The sequence below is a fragment of the Hypanus sabinus genome, unplaced genomic scaffold (assembly GCF_030144855.1).
Source record: "Hypanus sabinus isolate sHypSab1 unplaced genomic scaffold, sHypSab1.hap1 scaffold_526, whole genome shotgun sequence".
Lineage (NCBI taxonomy): Eukaryota > Metazoa > Chordata > Chondrichthyes > Myliobatiformes > Dasyatidae > Hypanus > Hypanus sabinus.
The window spans coordinates 38958-57209 of record NW_026781388.1 but is presented as its reverse complement, the minus strand read 5'-3'; the positions used below and the strand labels follow the sequence as shown (position 1 = coordinate 57209).

Sequence of the window (18252 nt, the reverse complement as noted above, 5' to 3'; positions counted from 1 at the left end):
TGGATAGCAAAAATTTCATCAGATATGTAAAGTGTAAAAGAGAGTGAAGAGTGCATATTGGGCCGCTGGAAAATGATTGGTAGCAATAGGCCTCAAGGAAATAGCGGATAAACTGATTTAAGTAATTTTGCATCTGTCTTCACTGCAGTATGGTGGAAGTTCCACGTGTCAGGGGTAATGAAGTGCGTGAAGTTACCATTACTAGAGAGATGATTCTTGGGAAACTGAAAGGTCTGAAGGTAGATAAGTTACTGAACCAGATGGTGTATACCCAGGGGTATGAAAGAGGTGGCTGAAGACATTGTGGAGGCATTAGTAAAGATCTTCCAAGAATCAGTAGATTCTGGAATGGTTCTGGGAGACTGGAAAATTGCAAATGTCACTCCACTCTTCAAGAAGGGAGGGAGGAAACTATAGGCCAGTTAGTCTGACCTCAGTGTTTGGGAAGATGTTGGAGTTGATTATTAAGGATGAGTTACTTGGAGGCAGATGATAAAATAGTCCATAATCCACAAGGTTTCCTCAAGGAAAATCTTGCCTGACAAATCAGTTAGAATTCCTTGAAGAAATAACAAAGGAAAATCAGTTGATGTTGTGCACTTGGATTTTCCGAAGAACTTTGACAAGCTGCCACACGTGAGCTCATGGTACTATATGAAAGGATAAGGCAGTGGCTGATTGGCAGGATGCGAAGAGAGGGAATAAAGGGAGCCTTTTCTGCCTGGCTGCTGGTGACTAGTGGTGTTGCACAGGGGTCTGTGTTGAGACCAATCCTTTTTATGTTATATGTCAATTATTTGAATGATGGAATTGATAGCTCTGTTGCAAAGTTTGAATCCAATACAAAGATAGCTGGAGGGGTAGGTGGTTTTGAGGAAGGAGAAAGTCAATAGAAGGGCTTGGATAGATTAGGAGAATGGACAATGAACTGGCAGATGGAATACAGTGTCAGGAAGCGTATGGTCATGCACTTTGGTAGAAAAAATTAAAGGGTCGGCTATTTTCTAAATGGAGAGAAAATACAAAAATCTGAGGCACAAAGGGATTTGGGAGTCCTGGCGCAGGATTCCCTAAAGGTTAATTTGTAGGTTGGGTCTGTGGTGAGGAAGGCAAATGCCATGTTAGCAGTAATTTCAAGAGGACTAGAATGTAAAAGCAAGGATGTCATGTTGCGACTTTATGAACCACTGGTGAGACCTCACTTGGAGCAATGTGAGCAATTTTGGGTCCCTTATCTTAGAAATGATGTGCTGCTGATCGGTCTAAAGGAGGGTGCGGAAACGGGCGGTCTGATTAAGTGTGTGCAAAGAATCATGTCCAAAGGATTTGGCATGGAACTGAACGCAGAGTTTGAGATTGAGAGGGCACACCGGGCCTGGCACCTAGGCTGAGTGAGGATTGCCCCCCCGCCCCCCCTCCCCAGGCTGGTCCTAATGTGATTCTTGTGCTCTTAGGCCAGAGGGAAAGTGCTGCAAGCAGCCAAAGCAATGAGAGGAGTTGAGTGGGAGGAATGCAAAGTCTCCTTCTTTCCAGATGCGTCCAGAGAATTGGCTGCAAGTCAAAGGGCATTTACTACGGCCCGGAAAATGCTGCAAAGAGTCGACGTGAGGTATACACTTGCCTATCCAGCAGTTTTATGCTTCACATGGAAAGGAAAATACAAATTCTTTACTACTGCTGCAGAAGCAGAGAAAATCATTCAGGAAATCTGCGGCGCTGGCACTGACTGAGAAACAGGATATGATCACAGTAATAGGTTGAGGTAACTTTTTAGGTATAATAGGGAGGGTGGGGAGCTGGATAAAGCGGTCTGATTAGGACTCGGCTTACCAGCTGGCTCGTCATTTTGCGGACCATATCATGTGTCTATCTTCTTTTCTGTTTCTTTGTGGAGTTTATCCTGCCTGTTTGTTTTTTCTTTGTTGGTTAATCTGGCAGGAATATATTATCTCTATGTTGGTGGGTTATGTTGTTTGTTTACTTGTTGTTTGAGAGCACAGTATTTCCAGTGTTTGTTGGTAATAATTGAGCATGGGGATAGAGTACAACATGTTTTTTTTTGGAGTTTTCATTTTATTGCATTCCAGACTCCGCCATCTGGAAAAATGTATATTTTTGCACGTGTGTGCATTAAGCTTAGGACATGAAAATGGTTAATTTCATATTATGGAACATTAATGGGTGTGGAAACCCAATCAAGGGGAAAAAGATTTTATCATACCTTAGTGGTAAACAAATTGATATTGCATTTGTCCAGGAAACGGACTAGAAGGGCTGAGATGGCCTGTTTCCGTGCTGTAATTGTTATATGGAAACACATTTTAAAGATGTTGAGGCACTGAAATTTAGAAGAGGTTGGGTGGGCCAGGCAGTCAATTCGTCATTTAATAGCAAACAAAATGGGACAGTGATTAGTTTTCAGTAGACAAAAAACTCGGTTTTGTATTGCTTGAGGAATTTAAAGACAAGGAAGGCAGGATAATTTGTATAGGTGCACTTATTAATGGGGTAAAGGTAGTACTTTGTAACATATATGCACCTAATAAGGAAGACCCAGACTTTCTTAACAAGGTGAACGAAATTTTAGGTATCAAGGAAGGAAAAATAATTTTAGCAGGAGACTTTAACCAAGTATTGGACCCTGTTATTGATAAAAGCAAATTTCAGACTTCACCTTTACCTAGGGACAGGGCTGCCTTACATTAGCTTATTGAGGATATTGCTCTGGTGGATTTGCGGCGATTGGTGAATCCATCGGGAAAGGAATATACGTTTTTCTCTCATCGACATAAATCCTACTCTGGAATAGATTTTTTTCTAATATCCAACTCCATTGTTGAACAGGTAATAGACTGTAAAATTGGCCCAATAACATTATCAGAACATGCACCAGTTGAAATTCAAATTGATTTAAATACTGAAAGGGGAAGGAGGGGTAGGTGGCAAATAAATACTATGCTGTAAAAAGTTGAGGATTTCAGTGATAAGTTGGCTGAGGGTCTGACTTTGTTTACTGAATTGACCGTAGGGACCGCAGGAAAGCTGTCCTGGTGGCGTCCAAGGCAGACATAAGAGGAAAATTAATAGCACCAACACCTAAAAGGAAGAAAGAAACTATGGAGCAAATAAAAAATCTGGAAGCAGAAATAAACACATTGAAAAAGGTCTTATCAAGACAATATACCGATGACTTATACAAAGATCTGTGCAATTTGAAATTCCACATAAATAACAAAGAAGCAGAATATGTGTTATTTAGATTAAAAACAAGCTTCTACGAAGGTGGTGACAAAGCTGGTAAGCTGCTGACACGATATTTAAAGCAGCAGAATACGAATAGTGTTATACCTGTAATTAAGAAAGGGGATACGTTATCTAATTATTATTATCATTATAATGATAATGATCATTATCATTATCTCATTACATCATCTAAAGAAATAAACAAAGTCTTCCAACAGTTCTATGAACATCCATATGCATCACCATTTAACCATGACCAGGAGGAGCTAAATCAGTTTTTTGCTAACATAAAATTGCCTACATTACCCCCACAACAAGCTGAGTCCTTGGATGCCCCAGTTACTGAGGATGAGGTCAGACGGGCTATTGTGGCTATGAAAGTGGGGAAATCTCCAGGTAAGGATGGCTTCCCAGTTGAATATTATAAGAGATTTCTGGACATATTGGCTCCTATTCTAACAAAAATCTATTTAGAAGCATTTAATTTGGAATCTTTACCTAATACATTTAATAAAGCACTAATATCGTTGATCCCAAAAAAAGACAGGGATACAACAGACCCTTCCAATTATAGGCCTATAAGCTTAATTAATGTGTGCTGTAAGATACTGACTAAAATACTGGCTTCGCGATTACAGAAAGTATTGCCATCTATAATTAACACTGACCAGGTTGGCTTCATTAAAGGCAGATCCCCAACTGACAATTTAAGGAGATTACTGCACTTAATATGGCTGAACTCCCCAAGTGGTATCCCAGTTACTGCCATCTCCCTGGACACCGAAAAGGCCTTTGACAGGGTTGAGTGGAGATTTTTAACCACGGCCTTGTCATTCTTTGGGTTTGGCTCTAACTTTGAATCATGGATTAGAATTTTGTATAAAAACCCTAAGGCTGCAGTTATCATATCCCCATTCTTAAACATTTCACGGGGCACAGGCCAAGGCTGCTCCCTCTCCCCACTGTTATTTATGATTTTTTTGGAAACATTGGCAATCATGATTAGAGCAGATCCAAATATTAGAGGGGTGAAGGGAGGCGGAAAGGAGCTTAAGCTGATGCTATATGCTGACGATATTTTATTACTGATTAGTGACCCTCCTAATTCCTTACCCCCAACTAATGAAAACAATTCAATTATATTCTGAGGTATCTGGTTATAAAATCAACTGCAATAAAGCTGAGGCTATGCCAATGTCAAACTTGAGTTACTCAAATTCAGTACCTCAGTTCAATTTCAGAGGGGTGCCAGTCGGAATGAATATCTAGGGGTCAAACTCAGTCAGAATTTGGATGAAATAATTACTTTAAATTATGATCCTTTATTGAGTAGAATAAGAAATGATCTGGATAAGTGGGGGGGGGGCACTGCGACTGTCACTCTGGGGCGAAGTCAATGTAGTTAAATTGGTCATATCACCTGAGTTTAACTATCTTTCTATGATGCTTCCTTTAAATATTTCAGATTTGATCTACAAGCAATACAACAAAATTATCAGTGATTTTCAATGTGATAAGAAGAAACCTAGAATTAAAATGAGTAAGACATGGGTGGACTCAGTCTACCAGACGTCAGGGCATATAAATTATCCCTTGAAATGACCAAATTAGCTAAACTTGGGCCAGGACTGATGTTGATTTAGATTGGGTAATTACAGAACAGAGCCTGGCTGCACCACATTCTCTCCTTAACACCCTTGTGGAAAACAAGACTAATCTAAATCCTATACTACTTCACTCAAGGAGTGTGTGGAGTACAATTCATAAAGCTTGTAGAATGTCACATTTAAACCAGTTATACTCCTCGCTCTGGAATAACCTTGAAATATGCATTGGGAAAAGAATGGTGTACTGGAAAGAATGGAAGATTAAAGGTGTAAATACACCGAGTGATCTCTATGTGAATGAGATTTTTATGTCAATGTGTATTTGCAGAGGAAATATAACTTTGTAGATAAAGGGGATTTTTGGAAGAATTTACAAATAAGACATTGCTTAGGTAATATATTCAAGAACAGTGACCCACAAAGAAACCCTTGACTTGAATACATTACCATAGAAAGTTTATAAAGCATCAGTGTTTTATAAAACATTCAAGCACTCTGTGGGTGAATCGTGCAACAATCTCAAAGCAGTATGATAGAAGGATCTTGGAAGCGATATTGAAGATAATGAGGGGTCAAGTATTTTATCAAATGTGGGTAGACATATTAGGGAAGCGAGAGGGAAATTTATTCAGTATAAGATAGTACACAGATATTATTGGACACCAACTAGACTCTACAAAATGGGGATTGTTGATAATAATTTATGCTGGAAATGTAAAACTGAGGTGGGCACATATTTTCACATGATTTGGATGTGTTCTGTGGTTCGTATATTTTGGTGTAAAGTTCTTGATTTGTTGGGGAATTGGTCGGGTCCTACACTGCCCTTGTGCCCGTGGCTTTGTCTCCTGGGTGATAGGCCAATGATACGTAATGTAAACAATGACGAATTTACTATTTTAAAGTGGGTCTCATCACAGCTGCAAGAATTATATTGCAAAACTGGAAAAAAGCCAGATGCCCCACTGGGAAGGAATGGACTAAGGAAATGATTAAGATTTCATCATATGATTACATGTTGGGAAGAATTGGATGCTGGATCAGCAAATTTGCTGATGATACAAAGATTAGAGGTGTAGTGGACAGTCAGGAAGGTTTTCAAAGCTTGCAGAGGGATCTGGACCAGCTGGAAAAATGGACAGAAAAATGGCAGATGGACTTTAATACAGACAAGTGTGAGGTATTGCACTTTGGAAGGACAAACCAAGGTAGAGCATACAAGGTAAATGGTAGGACACTGAAGAGTGCAGTAGAACAGAGGGATCAGGGAATACAGATACAAAATTCCCTAGAAGTGGCATCACAGGTAGATAGGGTTGTTAAGAGAGCTTTTGGTACATTGGCCTTTATAAATCAAAGTATTGAGTACAAGAGTTGGAATGTTATAGTGAGTTTGTAAAAGGCATTGGTGAAGCCAAATTTGGAGTCTTGTGTGCAGTTTTGGTCACCGAATTACAGGAAGGATATTAATAAGGTTGAAAGAGTGCAGAGAAGGTTTACAAGGACGTTGCCCGGACTTGAGAAACTGAGTTACAGAGAAAGGTTGAATAGGTTAGGACCTTTATTCCCTGGAGCGTAAAAGAATGAGGGAAGACTTGATAGAGGTATATAAAATTGTGATGGGTATAGATAGAGTGAATGCAAGCAGGCCTTTTCTACTGAGGCTAGGGGCGAAAAAAACCAGAGGACATGGGTTAAGGGTGATGGGGGGAAAAGTTTAAAGGGAACATTAGTGGGGGGCTTCTTCACACAGAGAGTGGTGGGAGTGTGGAATGAGCTGTCAGATGAAGTTGTAAATGTGGGCTCACTTTTAACATTTAAGAAAAACTTGGACAGGTACATGGATGAGAAGTGTATGGACGGATATGGCCCAGGTGCAGGTCAGTGGGACTAGGCAGAAAAATGGTTTGGCACAGCCAAGAAAGGCCAAAAGGCCTGTTTCTGTGCTGTAATGTTCTATGGTTCTGTGGTAATTAACAGTGAGGGAAAAATGCAAAACACTTGGGATCAATTTTGGTTGTAAGTTAATTTAAACTTAAATTAGAACTTTTTTCTGTTTCTAAGTCTTACTTGTTTTCCTGTCATGGGATGGCTGTGTAAATATGCTGTACTGTATCTGCTCTATGATATGCTGTGCTGCTTTGTAAAATAAGAATAAATCATAATAAAAATCTGAATTTAAGAAAAGAAATATGCTGAAACTGGAGACTTGGAAGTTGGAGGCAGAGTTAAGATGGCGACCCCTTTGCTTGCATCTTCGGAAACAGCTCTAACTCCATCTTTATATCTTTACTTTTCCCTTTCAGGGTTCTTTTGAAGACCCTGACCTCGAGTTACATGCAGACTTTGTGAAAATGGGACCCGTTCTCGGGGCTTCAGGACAGGCCATTGTTGTTCAGCTTGCCGAGGGTTCGGGTTGAGAGTCCGGCTCGAATTTGGAAGCCTAAGATCTCGGGGCTCTGGAGACGGATGATTCGATGGTTGGTGTCACGGCAGGAGACCCGTGTGTTGTCGGGGAGGCTGGAAAATCTTTCGCTGTGGGCCTGAAGACCCAAGATCTTTGTGATCTTCAGGCATGGAGCTTGTAAAAAGTGAATAAACAGACTTCTTAACATCGTAAACCAGTGGGTTGTTGTTATGTCTCCCGCTCACTGTAAAAATGAGGGACAGCTCCCTCTCCCTTAAAAGAGAGAGAACCTATGGTTGCTCAATGCCGAATGAAATACAATAGTCTTTGGAATAACTGCGAGGTCTGTGTCTGTGCTATCGCCTAGCTCACACCTGTGCTTGGTAGTGTGTGTTCTTTTTTTTTGTTTGGGGGAAGGGAGGAGCCGGGGAAGAGGATTTTTGGGTTTCATGTTTAGAAACGCAGAAAACCTACAGCACAATACAGGCCCTTCAGCCCACAAAGTTGTGCCGAACATGTCCCTACCTTAGAAATGACTAGGTTTACCTACAGCCCTCTATTTTATTAAGCTCCATGTACCTATCTAAAAGTCTCTTAAAAGACCCTATTGTATGCACCTCCACTACCGTTGCCAGCAGCCCATTCCACACACTCACCACTCTCTGAGTAAAAAAATTAACTCCTGACATTTCCTCTGTACCTACTCCCAGTCGAACTATACTTTTCACCGAAGAATTTACGAAGATGAAAATGAAACGGCTTAAAGGCACTGACCTTTCCTTTACAACACTGTACCCAATCCTTTCTGCTATATTTCGCAGGGATTAATACGAGCACAGTCAACAAATTCCTTCCGAATGAGGATCAAACAAGGTCGAACCTGTTTCACCGTCGAAATCGACTTTCCTCGATCTTTTAGCTCCCGAACTCTGATCTTCACTCTCCACTGATCTTTAACTGGCAGTATTATAAAGAAACTGCCGGCAATGACCTTTTAAACTTTAGGCATTAAATAAAACTCCATCTTTCAACCAAACTGCGTAATAATATTGGACCACGCAGTGGCATGGAGTCAAAATGGCAAATCCAGCCACGAACTGCCCCTCCTCACAGGGAGGGGTCCTCCTTTTATACCCTGTAAAAAAAAACCTGCCACATGACCTCTACTGGTGGGAAAGTGACGTCACTCCACCATCACAAGACCACTACCTTAAGTCCAGTATAGCTTCAACACCACTGTCACGTGACAAGGACAAGATACCCACGGGTACGTAACACCTCCCTCCAAAAAAAAATTTGGTCTGTCAAGAACAAAATTTTAACAATTAATTACAAGAAAAAACAAATGTATAAAGTTTATAACATACACAGTATACATAGTATCATCATATAACATCTTACAACTTACAATGCAGTAGGAGTGTTACAATTGTAAAAAACCACTCCATAAAAAAAATTACATTGTACATTCAATATTGAGATAGACAATGAGCAACCACATTATCTTTACCTTTAATATGAGTTATCACAATATTGTACTCTTGTAACATCAAACTCCTATTTAATAATCTTCCGTTTTTGTTTCTCATCTTACTCAGAAACACTAATGGATTATGATCAGTGTAAACAATAAGTGGTTTTTGAATCACCAACATATACGTCAAAATGTTCTAAAGCTAAAACAAGAGATAACAATTCTTTCTCTATTGTCGAATAGTTTCTTTGATGCTGATTAAATTTCTTAGAAAAGTAAGCCACAGGATGATCAACGGGCTCAGGCGGAAGCGGGCGAGGCCAGGTAGGCTTCGGTTTCAGTTTTTCCTGTTATTAAGGAAAGGAGAAGTATGAGTGTGAGGGCAGCTTGTTGCTCTCGGTGTCGGATGTGGGAGGTCCTGGGGTCTCCCAGCCTCCCAGACGTCCACATCTGCGCCAGGCGCATCGAGCTACAGCTCCTAAGGGACCGTGCCAGGGAACTGGAGCTGCAGCTCGATGACCTTTGTCGGGTCAGGGAGAGTGAGAAGGTGATAGCGAGGAGTTACAGGCAGGTGGTCACTCCGGGACCACGGGAGGCAGACAGGTGGGTCACGGTTAGGAAGGAAAAGGGGAAGAGTTAGGTACTAGAGAGTACCCCTGTGGCTATACTCCTTGACAGTAAGTACTCCTGTTTGAGTACTGTTGGGGGGAACAGCTGACCTGGGGGAAGCAACAATGGCCGTGCCTCCAGCACAGAGTCCGGTCCTGTAGCTCAGAAGGGTAGGGAAAGGAAGAGGAAGGCAGCAGTAATAGGGAGCTTGATAGTTAGGGGGTCAGAGAGGCGATTCTGCGATGGGATCAGGAGACCCGGATGGTAGTTTGCCTCCCTGGTGCCAGGGTTCCGGATGTTTCTGATCGCATCCAAGATATCCTGAAGTGGGAGGGTGAGGAGCCAGAGGTCGTAGTACATGTAGGTACCAATGACATAGACAGGAAAAGGGAAGAGGTCCTGAAAGGAGAGTATAGGGAGTTAGGAAGGAAGTTGAAAAGAAGGACCTTAATCTCGGGATTACCGCCTGTGCCACACGACAGTGAGAGTAGGAATGGAATGAGGTGGAGATTAAATGCAAGGCTGAAGGATTGGAGCAGGAAGCAGTGATTTAAGTTCCTGGATCATTGGGACCTCTTTTGGGGCAGGTGTGACCTGTACAAAAAGGACAGATTACACTTGAGTCCCGGGGGGACCAATATCCTGGCAGGGAGATTTGCTAAAGCTACTGGGGAGACTTTAAACTAGAATGGTAGGGGGGGTGGGAATCAAGTTAAAGAGACTAGGGGAGAAGAGGTTAGTTCACAAGTAGAGAAAGCTAGTAGACAGTGTGTGAGGGAGGATAGGCAGGTGATAGAGAAGGGGAGCGCTCAGACCGAAGATGTAGGGGAGAAGGAAGAAAAAGATAATAAAGTTGATTGCATCGTTAGGGATAAACAGAGAGGAAGAAGTGGAAAGATTCTTAAATGCATCTATTTTAATGCTAGGAGCATTGTAAGAAAGGTGGATGATCAGAGCATGGATTGATACCTAGAAATATGACGTTGTAGCTATTAGTGAAACATGCCTGCAGGAGGGGTGTGATTGGCAACTAAATATTCTCGGATTTTGTTGCTTCAGGTGTGATAGAATCAGAGGGACAAGAGGGGGAGGTGTTGTGTTGCTTGTCCGAGAAAATATTACAGCAGTGCTCTGGCAGGATAGATTAGAGGGCTCATCTAGGAAGGATATTTGGGTGGAATTGAGGAATGGGAAAGGTGTAGTAACACTTACAGGGGTGTATTATAAACCAACTAATGGGGAGTGAGAATTGGAGGAGCAAATTTCTAAGGAGATAGCAGATATTTGTAGTAAGCGCAGGGTTGTGATTGTGGGAGATTTTAATTTTCCACACATAGATTGGGAAGCCCATACTGTAAAAGGGCTGGATGGTTCGGAGTTTGTAACATGTGTGCAGGGTAGATTTTTGCAGCAATACATAGAGGTACCGACTAGAGAAAGGGCAGTGTTGGATCTTCTGTTAGAGAATGAAATAGGTCGGGTGACGGAGGTATGTGTTGGGGAGCACTTCGGGTCCAGTGATCACAATACCATTAGATTCAATATAATTATGGAGAAGGATAGGACTGGACCCAGGGTTGAGATTTTTGATTGGAGAAAGGCTAACTTTGAGGAGATGCGAAAGGACTTAGCAGGAGTGGATGGGGACAATTTGTTTTATGGGACGGATGTAATAGAGAACTGGAGATCATTTAAAGGTGAAATTTTGAGGGTACAGAATCTTTTTGTTCCTGTTAGGTTGAAAGGAAAGGTTAAAAGTTTGAGAGAGCCATGGTTTTCAAGGGATATTGGAAACTTGGTTAGGAAAAAGAGAGATGTACAATAAATATAGGCAGCATGGAATAAACGAGGTGCTCGAGAAACATAAAGAATGTAAAAAGAATCTTAAGAAAGAAATTTGAAAAGCTAAAAGATACGAGGTTGCTTCGGCAAGTAAGGTGAAAATAAATCCGAAGGGTTTCTACAGTTATATTAATAGCAAAAGGATAGTGAGGGATAAAATTGGTCCCTTAGAGAATCAGAGTGGACAGCTATGTGTGGAGCCAAAAGAGATGGGGGAGATTTTGAACAATTTCTTTTCTTCGGTATTCACTAAGGAGAAGGATATAGAATTGTATAAGGTAAGGGAAACTATGACGATTAAAGAGGAGGAAGTACTGGCACTTTTAAGGAATATAAGAGTGGATAAATCTCCGGGTCCTGACAGAATACTCCCTAGGACCTTAAGGGAAATAGCAGGGGCTCTGACAGAAATATTTCAAATGTCATTAGAAACGGGGATGGTGCTGGAGGATTGGCCTATTGCTCATGTGGTTCCATTGTTTAAAAAGGGTTCTAAGAGTAAACCTAGCAATTATAGGCCTGTCTGTTTGACGTCAGTGGTGGGTAAATTAATGGAAAGTATTCTTAGAGATGGTGTATATATAATTATCTGGATAGACAGGGTCTGATTAGGAATAGTCAACATGGATTTGTGCATGGAAAGTCATGTTTGACAAATCTTTTTGAGTTTTTGAAGAGGTTACGAGGAAAGTTGACAAGGGTAAAGCAGTGTATGTTGTCTATATGGACTTCAGTAAGGCCTTTGACAAGATTCCACACAGAAGGTTAGTTAGGAAGGTTCAATCATTAGGTATTAATATTGAAGTAGTAAAATGGATTCAACAGTGGCTGGATGGGAGATGCCAGAGAGTAGTGGTGGATAACTGTTTGTCAGGTTGGAGGCCGGTGACTAGTGGTGTGCCTCAGGGATCTGTACTTGGTCCAATGTTGTTTGTCATATACATTAATGATCTGGATGATGGGGTGGTAAATTGGATTAGTACGTATGCAGATGATACTAAGGTAGGTGGCATTGTGGATAATGAAGTAGGTTTTCAAAGCTTGCAGAGAGATTTAGGCCAGTTAGAAGAGTGGGCTGAACGATGGCAGATGGAGTTTAATGCTGATAAGTGTGAGTTGCTACATTTATTGGTAGGAATAATCCAAATAGGACATACATGGTAAATGGTAGGGCATTGAAAAATGCAGTAGAACAGAGTGATCTAGGAATAATGGTGCATAGTTCCCTGAAGGTGGAATCTCATGTGGATAGGGTGGTGAAGAAAGCTTTTGGTATGTTGGCCTTTATAAATCAGAGCATTGAGTATAGGAGTTGGGATGTAATGTTAAAATTGTACAAGGTATTGGTAAGGCTGAACTTGGAGTATTATGTACAATTCTGGTTACAGAATTAAAGGAAAGATGTCAACAAAATAGAGAGAGTACAGAGAAGATTTAGCCCAATGTTACCTGGGTTTCAGCACCTAAGTTACAGGGAAAGGCTGAACAAGTTAGGTCTTTATTCTTTGGAGCGTAGAAGGTTGAGGGGGGGACTTGATAGAAGTACTTAAAGTTATGAGGGGGATAGATAGAGTTGATGTGGATAGGCTTTTTCCATTGAGAGTAGGGGAGATTCAAACCAGAGGACATGATTTGAGAGTTAGGGGGCAAAAGTTTAAGGGTAACACGAGGGGGAATTTCTTTACTCAGAGAGTGGTAGCTGTGTGGAACGAGCTTCCAGTAGAAGTGGTAGAGGCAAGTTTGGTATTGTCATTTAAAGTAAAATTGGATAGGTATATGGACAGGAAAGGAATGGAGGGTTATGGGCTGAGTGCGGGTCAGTGGGACTAGGTGAGAGTAAGCATTCGGCACGGACTAGAAGGGCCGAGATGGTCTGTTTCCGTGCTGTAATTGTTATTTGGTTAATAACTCCTCTATGATTAAGTGATGGAGCAGATCAGATAGACCAAATGGCGTAATTGTGCTCCAGTGCCTTGTGGTTTTATGGTAATACTGATTCATCTGATTTTATCTTCTCCCTCTCAAACTGCAGGGTGAATTCTATCATACTATGCTCACTGACACATACGTGTCACCTCTTTCTAATGATTTGATTTCATTTTTCACCAACTGACCACACCACAGCCTCTGTCTGTCTGCCTGCCCTTTCGTACCATACCAGCTGGGTTTCTCTATCACATCTACAGAATCTCGGGCCTACTCTTCTAACTATGGAATTCCCCATCACTGCTGTAGTCCTCTTCTCCCCCCTTCCCTGCTGACCAATGGCATCAGGGACCTGATTGCTGTTGCTTACCCCTATTAGGTCATCTCCCTCAACAGGATCCAAAATGGTATATTTATTAGCGAGGGGAAAGCCACAAGTGTATTCTGTACTGACTGCCCTTTCCTTTCAATCTCCTGACCATCATCCAGGTACTTGCCTCCTTCAACTTAGGGGTGCCTGCATTGCTGTAGCTCCTGTCTATCACCTCAGTTTCCAGTATGAGCCAAGAGGAGGTCATGGACCACGTCAAAATGGGAATGAGAATCGGAATTAAAATGTTTGGCCACTGGTAAGTTCTGTTTTTGACAGATATGGCAAAGGTGCTCAATGAAGTGGTCCCCTAATTTATGACCGGTCTGACTAATGTAGAGAAGGCCACACAGGGCACAGCGGACACAAAGGTGAAGAGTTGCCTCACCTGGATGACTGTTTGGGGCCCTGAATGGAGGTGAGGGAGGAGGTGAATGGGCAGGTGCAGCACTTGGGCTGTTCGCAGGGATTAGTGCCTGGAGAGGGATTAGCGGAGAGGGATGAATGGACGAGGAAATCTTGGAGGGAGCTGTACCTGTGGAAAGCATGGGGGAGGCGAAGACATGTTTGGTTGTAAGATCATTTGGAGATGACGGAAGCTGCGAAGAATGACGTGATTGATGCGGAGACTCATGGGGAGGTAGATAAGGACAAGAGGAGCTGTAAAGCCGGCGGGAAGGTGTGGTGAGCATGAATGTTCAGGGAGTGGAGAGATGTGGGTGAGGGCAGCAGCAGGGGTGGAGGAAGAAGGAACTGAGAAAAGGAAATAGCATTGATACAGAAAAAAGGAGACAGGGTGGGAAGAGCTGTAGTCGAGGTAACTGTGGGAATAAGTAGGTTTATAAAAGATGTCATTGACAGTTTGTCTCCAGAGATGGAGAAGGGTGAGGGAGGTGTCAGGACGACTGTGAATTTAAGGGCAGGGCGGTAGTTGGAGACAAAATTGGTGAAATTAACAAGCTCAGCATGGGTGCATGAAACAGCGCCAATGCAGTCGTTAATGTCATGGATGAAGAGTTATGGAGCACTACTGTGAAAGTCTTGGTCCATGGACTGTTCTGTGTAGCCAATGATTGCAGGCATAGCTGGGGCCTATGGCTACCCCTCGAGGCTGGACAAAGTGGGAGGAGTCAAAGGAAAAATTGAGGATGAGGACCAGTCCTGCCAAATGGAGGAGTGTGGTACTACAGCGAAACTGGTTGGCTCTTTTATTGAGAAAGAAGCAACGAGCTTTAAGGGCTTCTTGATGGAGGATCAAGGTGAACATGGACTGGGCATCCATGGTGAAAATAAGGCAGTTCGGGCTAGGGAATTGATCTCCTCACTAACTGTGAGGAATAGGAACAGGAAGTATGTCTGTGAGGCCTGTGTTCTGAACTGGGTGTCAGATGTGGGATGTCTGGGAGACTCCCAGCCTCCTGGACAGCCACATCTACACAGGATGTGTTGAGCTGCAGCTCTTTAGGGAACTGGACAGATAAATGGGTCACAGTCAGGAGAAGGAAGAGCATGAGTCAGATACTAGAGATACCACCCCTGTGGCTGGCCTCTTAACAATGAGTACTCCTGTTTCAGTACTGTTGGGGGCGGACGACCTACCTGGGGGAAGCGACAGTGGCTGTGTCTCTGGCACAGAGTCCGGCCCTGTGGCTCAGAAGGGTAGGGAAAGGAAGAGGAAGGCAGTTGTGATAGGGGACTCTATAGTCAGGGGGTCTGACAGGTGATTCTGTGGACGCAGGAAAGAAACACGGATGGTAGTTTGCCTCCCAGGTGCCAGGGTTCGGAATGTTTCTGATTGCGTCCACGATATCCTGAAATGGGAAGGAGGACAGCCAGAGGTCGTGGTACATATTGGTACCAACAACATAGGTAGGAAAAGGGAGGAGGTCCTGAAAAAAGACTACAGGGAGTTAGGAAGGAAATTGAGAAGCAGGACCTCAAAGGTAGTAATCTCGGGATTACTGCCTGTGCCACGCGACAGTGAGTATAGGAATAGAATGAGGTGGAGGATAAATGCGTGGCTGAGGGATTGGAGCAGGGGGCAGGAATTCGGATTTCTGGATCATTGGGGCAGGAGTGATCTGTACAAAAAGGACGGGTTGCATTTGAATCTGAGGGGGACCAAAATCCTGGCGGGGAGGCTCTTGGGGAGAGTTTAAACTATAATTGCTTGGGAGGTGGGGGGGAACTGAACTGAAGAGACAGAGGAAGAGGGGGTTGGCTCACAAATAGAGAAAGCTTGGAGACAGTGCGAGAGGGAGGATAGGCAGGTGATAGAGAAGGGATGAGCTCAGACCGATGGTTTGAGATGTGTCTATTTTAATGCAAGAAACATCATGAACAAAGCAGATGAGCTTAGAGCGTGGATCAGCACTTGGGACTTTGATGTTGTGGCCATTACAGAGACTTGGATGGCTCAGGGGCAGGAATGGTTACTTCGAGTGCCAGGCTTTAGATGTTTCTGAAAGGACAGGGATGGAGGAAAAAGAGGTGGGGGCATGGCACTGCTGATCAGAGATAGTGTCACGGCTGCAGAAAAGCAGGAAGACATGAAGGGATTGTCTACGGAGTCTCTGTGGGTGGAGGCTAGGAAGGTGTCAATAACTCTACTGGGTGTTTTTTATAGACCACCCAATAGTAACAGGGATACCAAGGAACAGATAGGGAGACAGATTCTGGAAAGGTGTAATAACAGGGTTATCGTGGTAGGAGAGTTTAATTTCCCAAATACTGATTGGCATCTCCCAAGAGCAAAGGGTTTAAATGGGGTGGAGTTTGATAGGTGTGTTCAAGAAGGATTTAGGGATGCTGTGGATAGTGTGGAGGGCTGACAGAGGTTACAGCCGGACATCAATAGGATGCAAAATTGGGCAGAGAATTGGCAGATGGGGTTCAACCCAATAGGTTCAGTTGTTTTGGTCGGTCAAATATGACGGCAGAATATAGTATCTTGGTGGTGGAGGAGGAGCGCCACCAAGAAGAAGCGGCCAAATGTGCCAAAGCAATATTCCAAGCCAAGCAAGGCTGCTGGACGAGGTGGGAGGGTGTTGAGAGGAAATTCACATGGAGTGAGCTGTGGAGCATGGAGTCAAGCAGATTGAGCTTCATCATCGAGGCAGATACACCTGGCAGCACAACAAAGTGCTGAGGTGTAGAGATCGTTAAGAGCACCAAACTTCTTGGAGTTCACGTGGTCCCTCAACACCAGCTCCATAGCAAGGAAAGCCCAGCAGCATCTCTACTTTTTGCGAAGGCTGAGGAAAGTCCATCTCCCACCCCCCATCCTCATCACATTCTACAGGGGTTGTATTGAGAGCATCCTGAGCAGCTGCATCACTGCCTGGTTCGGGAATTGCACCATCTCGGATCGCAAGACCCTGCAGCGGATAGTGAGGTCAGCTGAGAAGATTATCGGGGTCTCTCTTCCCACCATTACAAACATTTACACTACACGCTGCATCCGCAAAGCAAACAGCATTATGAAGGACTCCACGCAACCCTCATACAAACTCTTCTCCCTCCTGCCGTCTGGGAAAAGGCACCAAAGCATTTGGGTCTCACGACCAGACTATGTAACAGTTTCTTCCCCCAAGCCATCAGACTCCTTAATACACAGAGCTTGGGCTGACACCAACTTACTGCCCTCTACTGTGACTATTGTCCTGCTATTATTTATTGTAATGCCTGCACTGTTTTGTGCACTTTATGCAGTCCTCGGTAGGTCTGTGGTCTAGTGTAGTTTTTTTCTGTATTGTTTTCATGTAGTTCAGTGTAGTTTTTGTACTGTTTGATATAGCACCATGGTCCTGAAAAACGTTGTCTCGTTTTTACTGTGCCCTGTACCAGCAGTTATGGTCAAAATGACAATAAAAAGTGACTTGACTTCGCTTGGTTTGGCAGCTGAACTTGAGGGTAAGCGAGTAACCACCAACGCCAGGCCTCTCAATACCCACAACTACCAACCTTCACCCGGGAAGGAGAGAATCCGGGGGCTAACCCCTTGCCTCATGACTCATGCCCACTGAGTAGAGCCAGGGTCTGGGAAATGTGTGTCGATTTAGGCCAGAAACTTACCTTTCCATCTGAAATTGCAACAACCAACCTGAGGCCTGACCCGGTCCTTTGGTCCATCTCCTGTCTTTATCATTGAGCCGACAGTCCCCTGGGAGGATGCTGTGGAGGAGGCTTGCGAACGGAAAAGGCTGCGATATGCCAGCCTTGCAGTTGAAGCAGAGGAGTGAGGCTGGAAGGTAAAAATGCGCCCGGTTGAGGTGGGGTGCAGGGGCTTTGTAGCCAGTTTCTCCGTAAGGCTGCTGAGGGCAGGCCCATAGGAGGGCAATCAAAGCACTTGCTAATGCCGCCAAAATGAGTTGTGGCTGAAAAGAAGGGATGCTGTCTGGGCATCTAGAGACTAATCATGTGACACACACCCAGGTTTGATCAGCCTGTGGTGGGGCTGCCTCGGCTGAGGGTGTCTTGTGATGAAAGGCCGAAACACCCAGTGATGTCCAGGTTCACAACTGAAGACGTGTCAGAATGGTAGTAGCACCATCCTGTGGTCATCTTTAGGAACTACTCCCACTCAACCTGTAACATCCAGTCCTATTAATCAAAAAATTAATGGTAGGACTCTCGGCAGTGTGCAGGAGCTGAAGGATTTGGGGTCCGAGTCCATAGGACACTCAAAGCTGCTACGCAGGTTGACTCCGTGGTTAAGAAGGCATCGGGTGCATTAGTCTTCATCAACCATGGGATTGAGTTTAGGAGTTGAGAG

The 18252-nt window shown here is 43.5% G+C and overlaps 1 protein-coding gene across 1 annotated transcript in view; it reads left to right on the top strand.

Moving 5' to 3' along the window:
• Positions 1-14067: 14067 nt before the first annotated feature.
• Positions 14068-18252, top strand: part of LOC132389290 (serine/threonine-protein phosphatase 2A 65 kDa regulatory subunit A alpha isoform-like) — a gene marked incomplete at its 3' end in the record, with an annotated part of 36764 nt that continues 32579 nt past the window's right edge. The window contains exons 1-2 of the mRNA XM_059961792.1: positions 14068-14157; positions 14545-14737. Of these exons, the coding sequence (XP_059817775.1) occupies positions 14068-14157; positions 14545-14737 (283 nt within the window). The remainder of the gene's footprint in view (positions 14158-14544; positions 14738-18252) is intronic.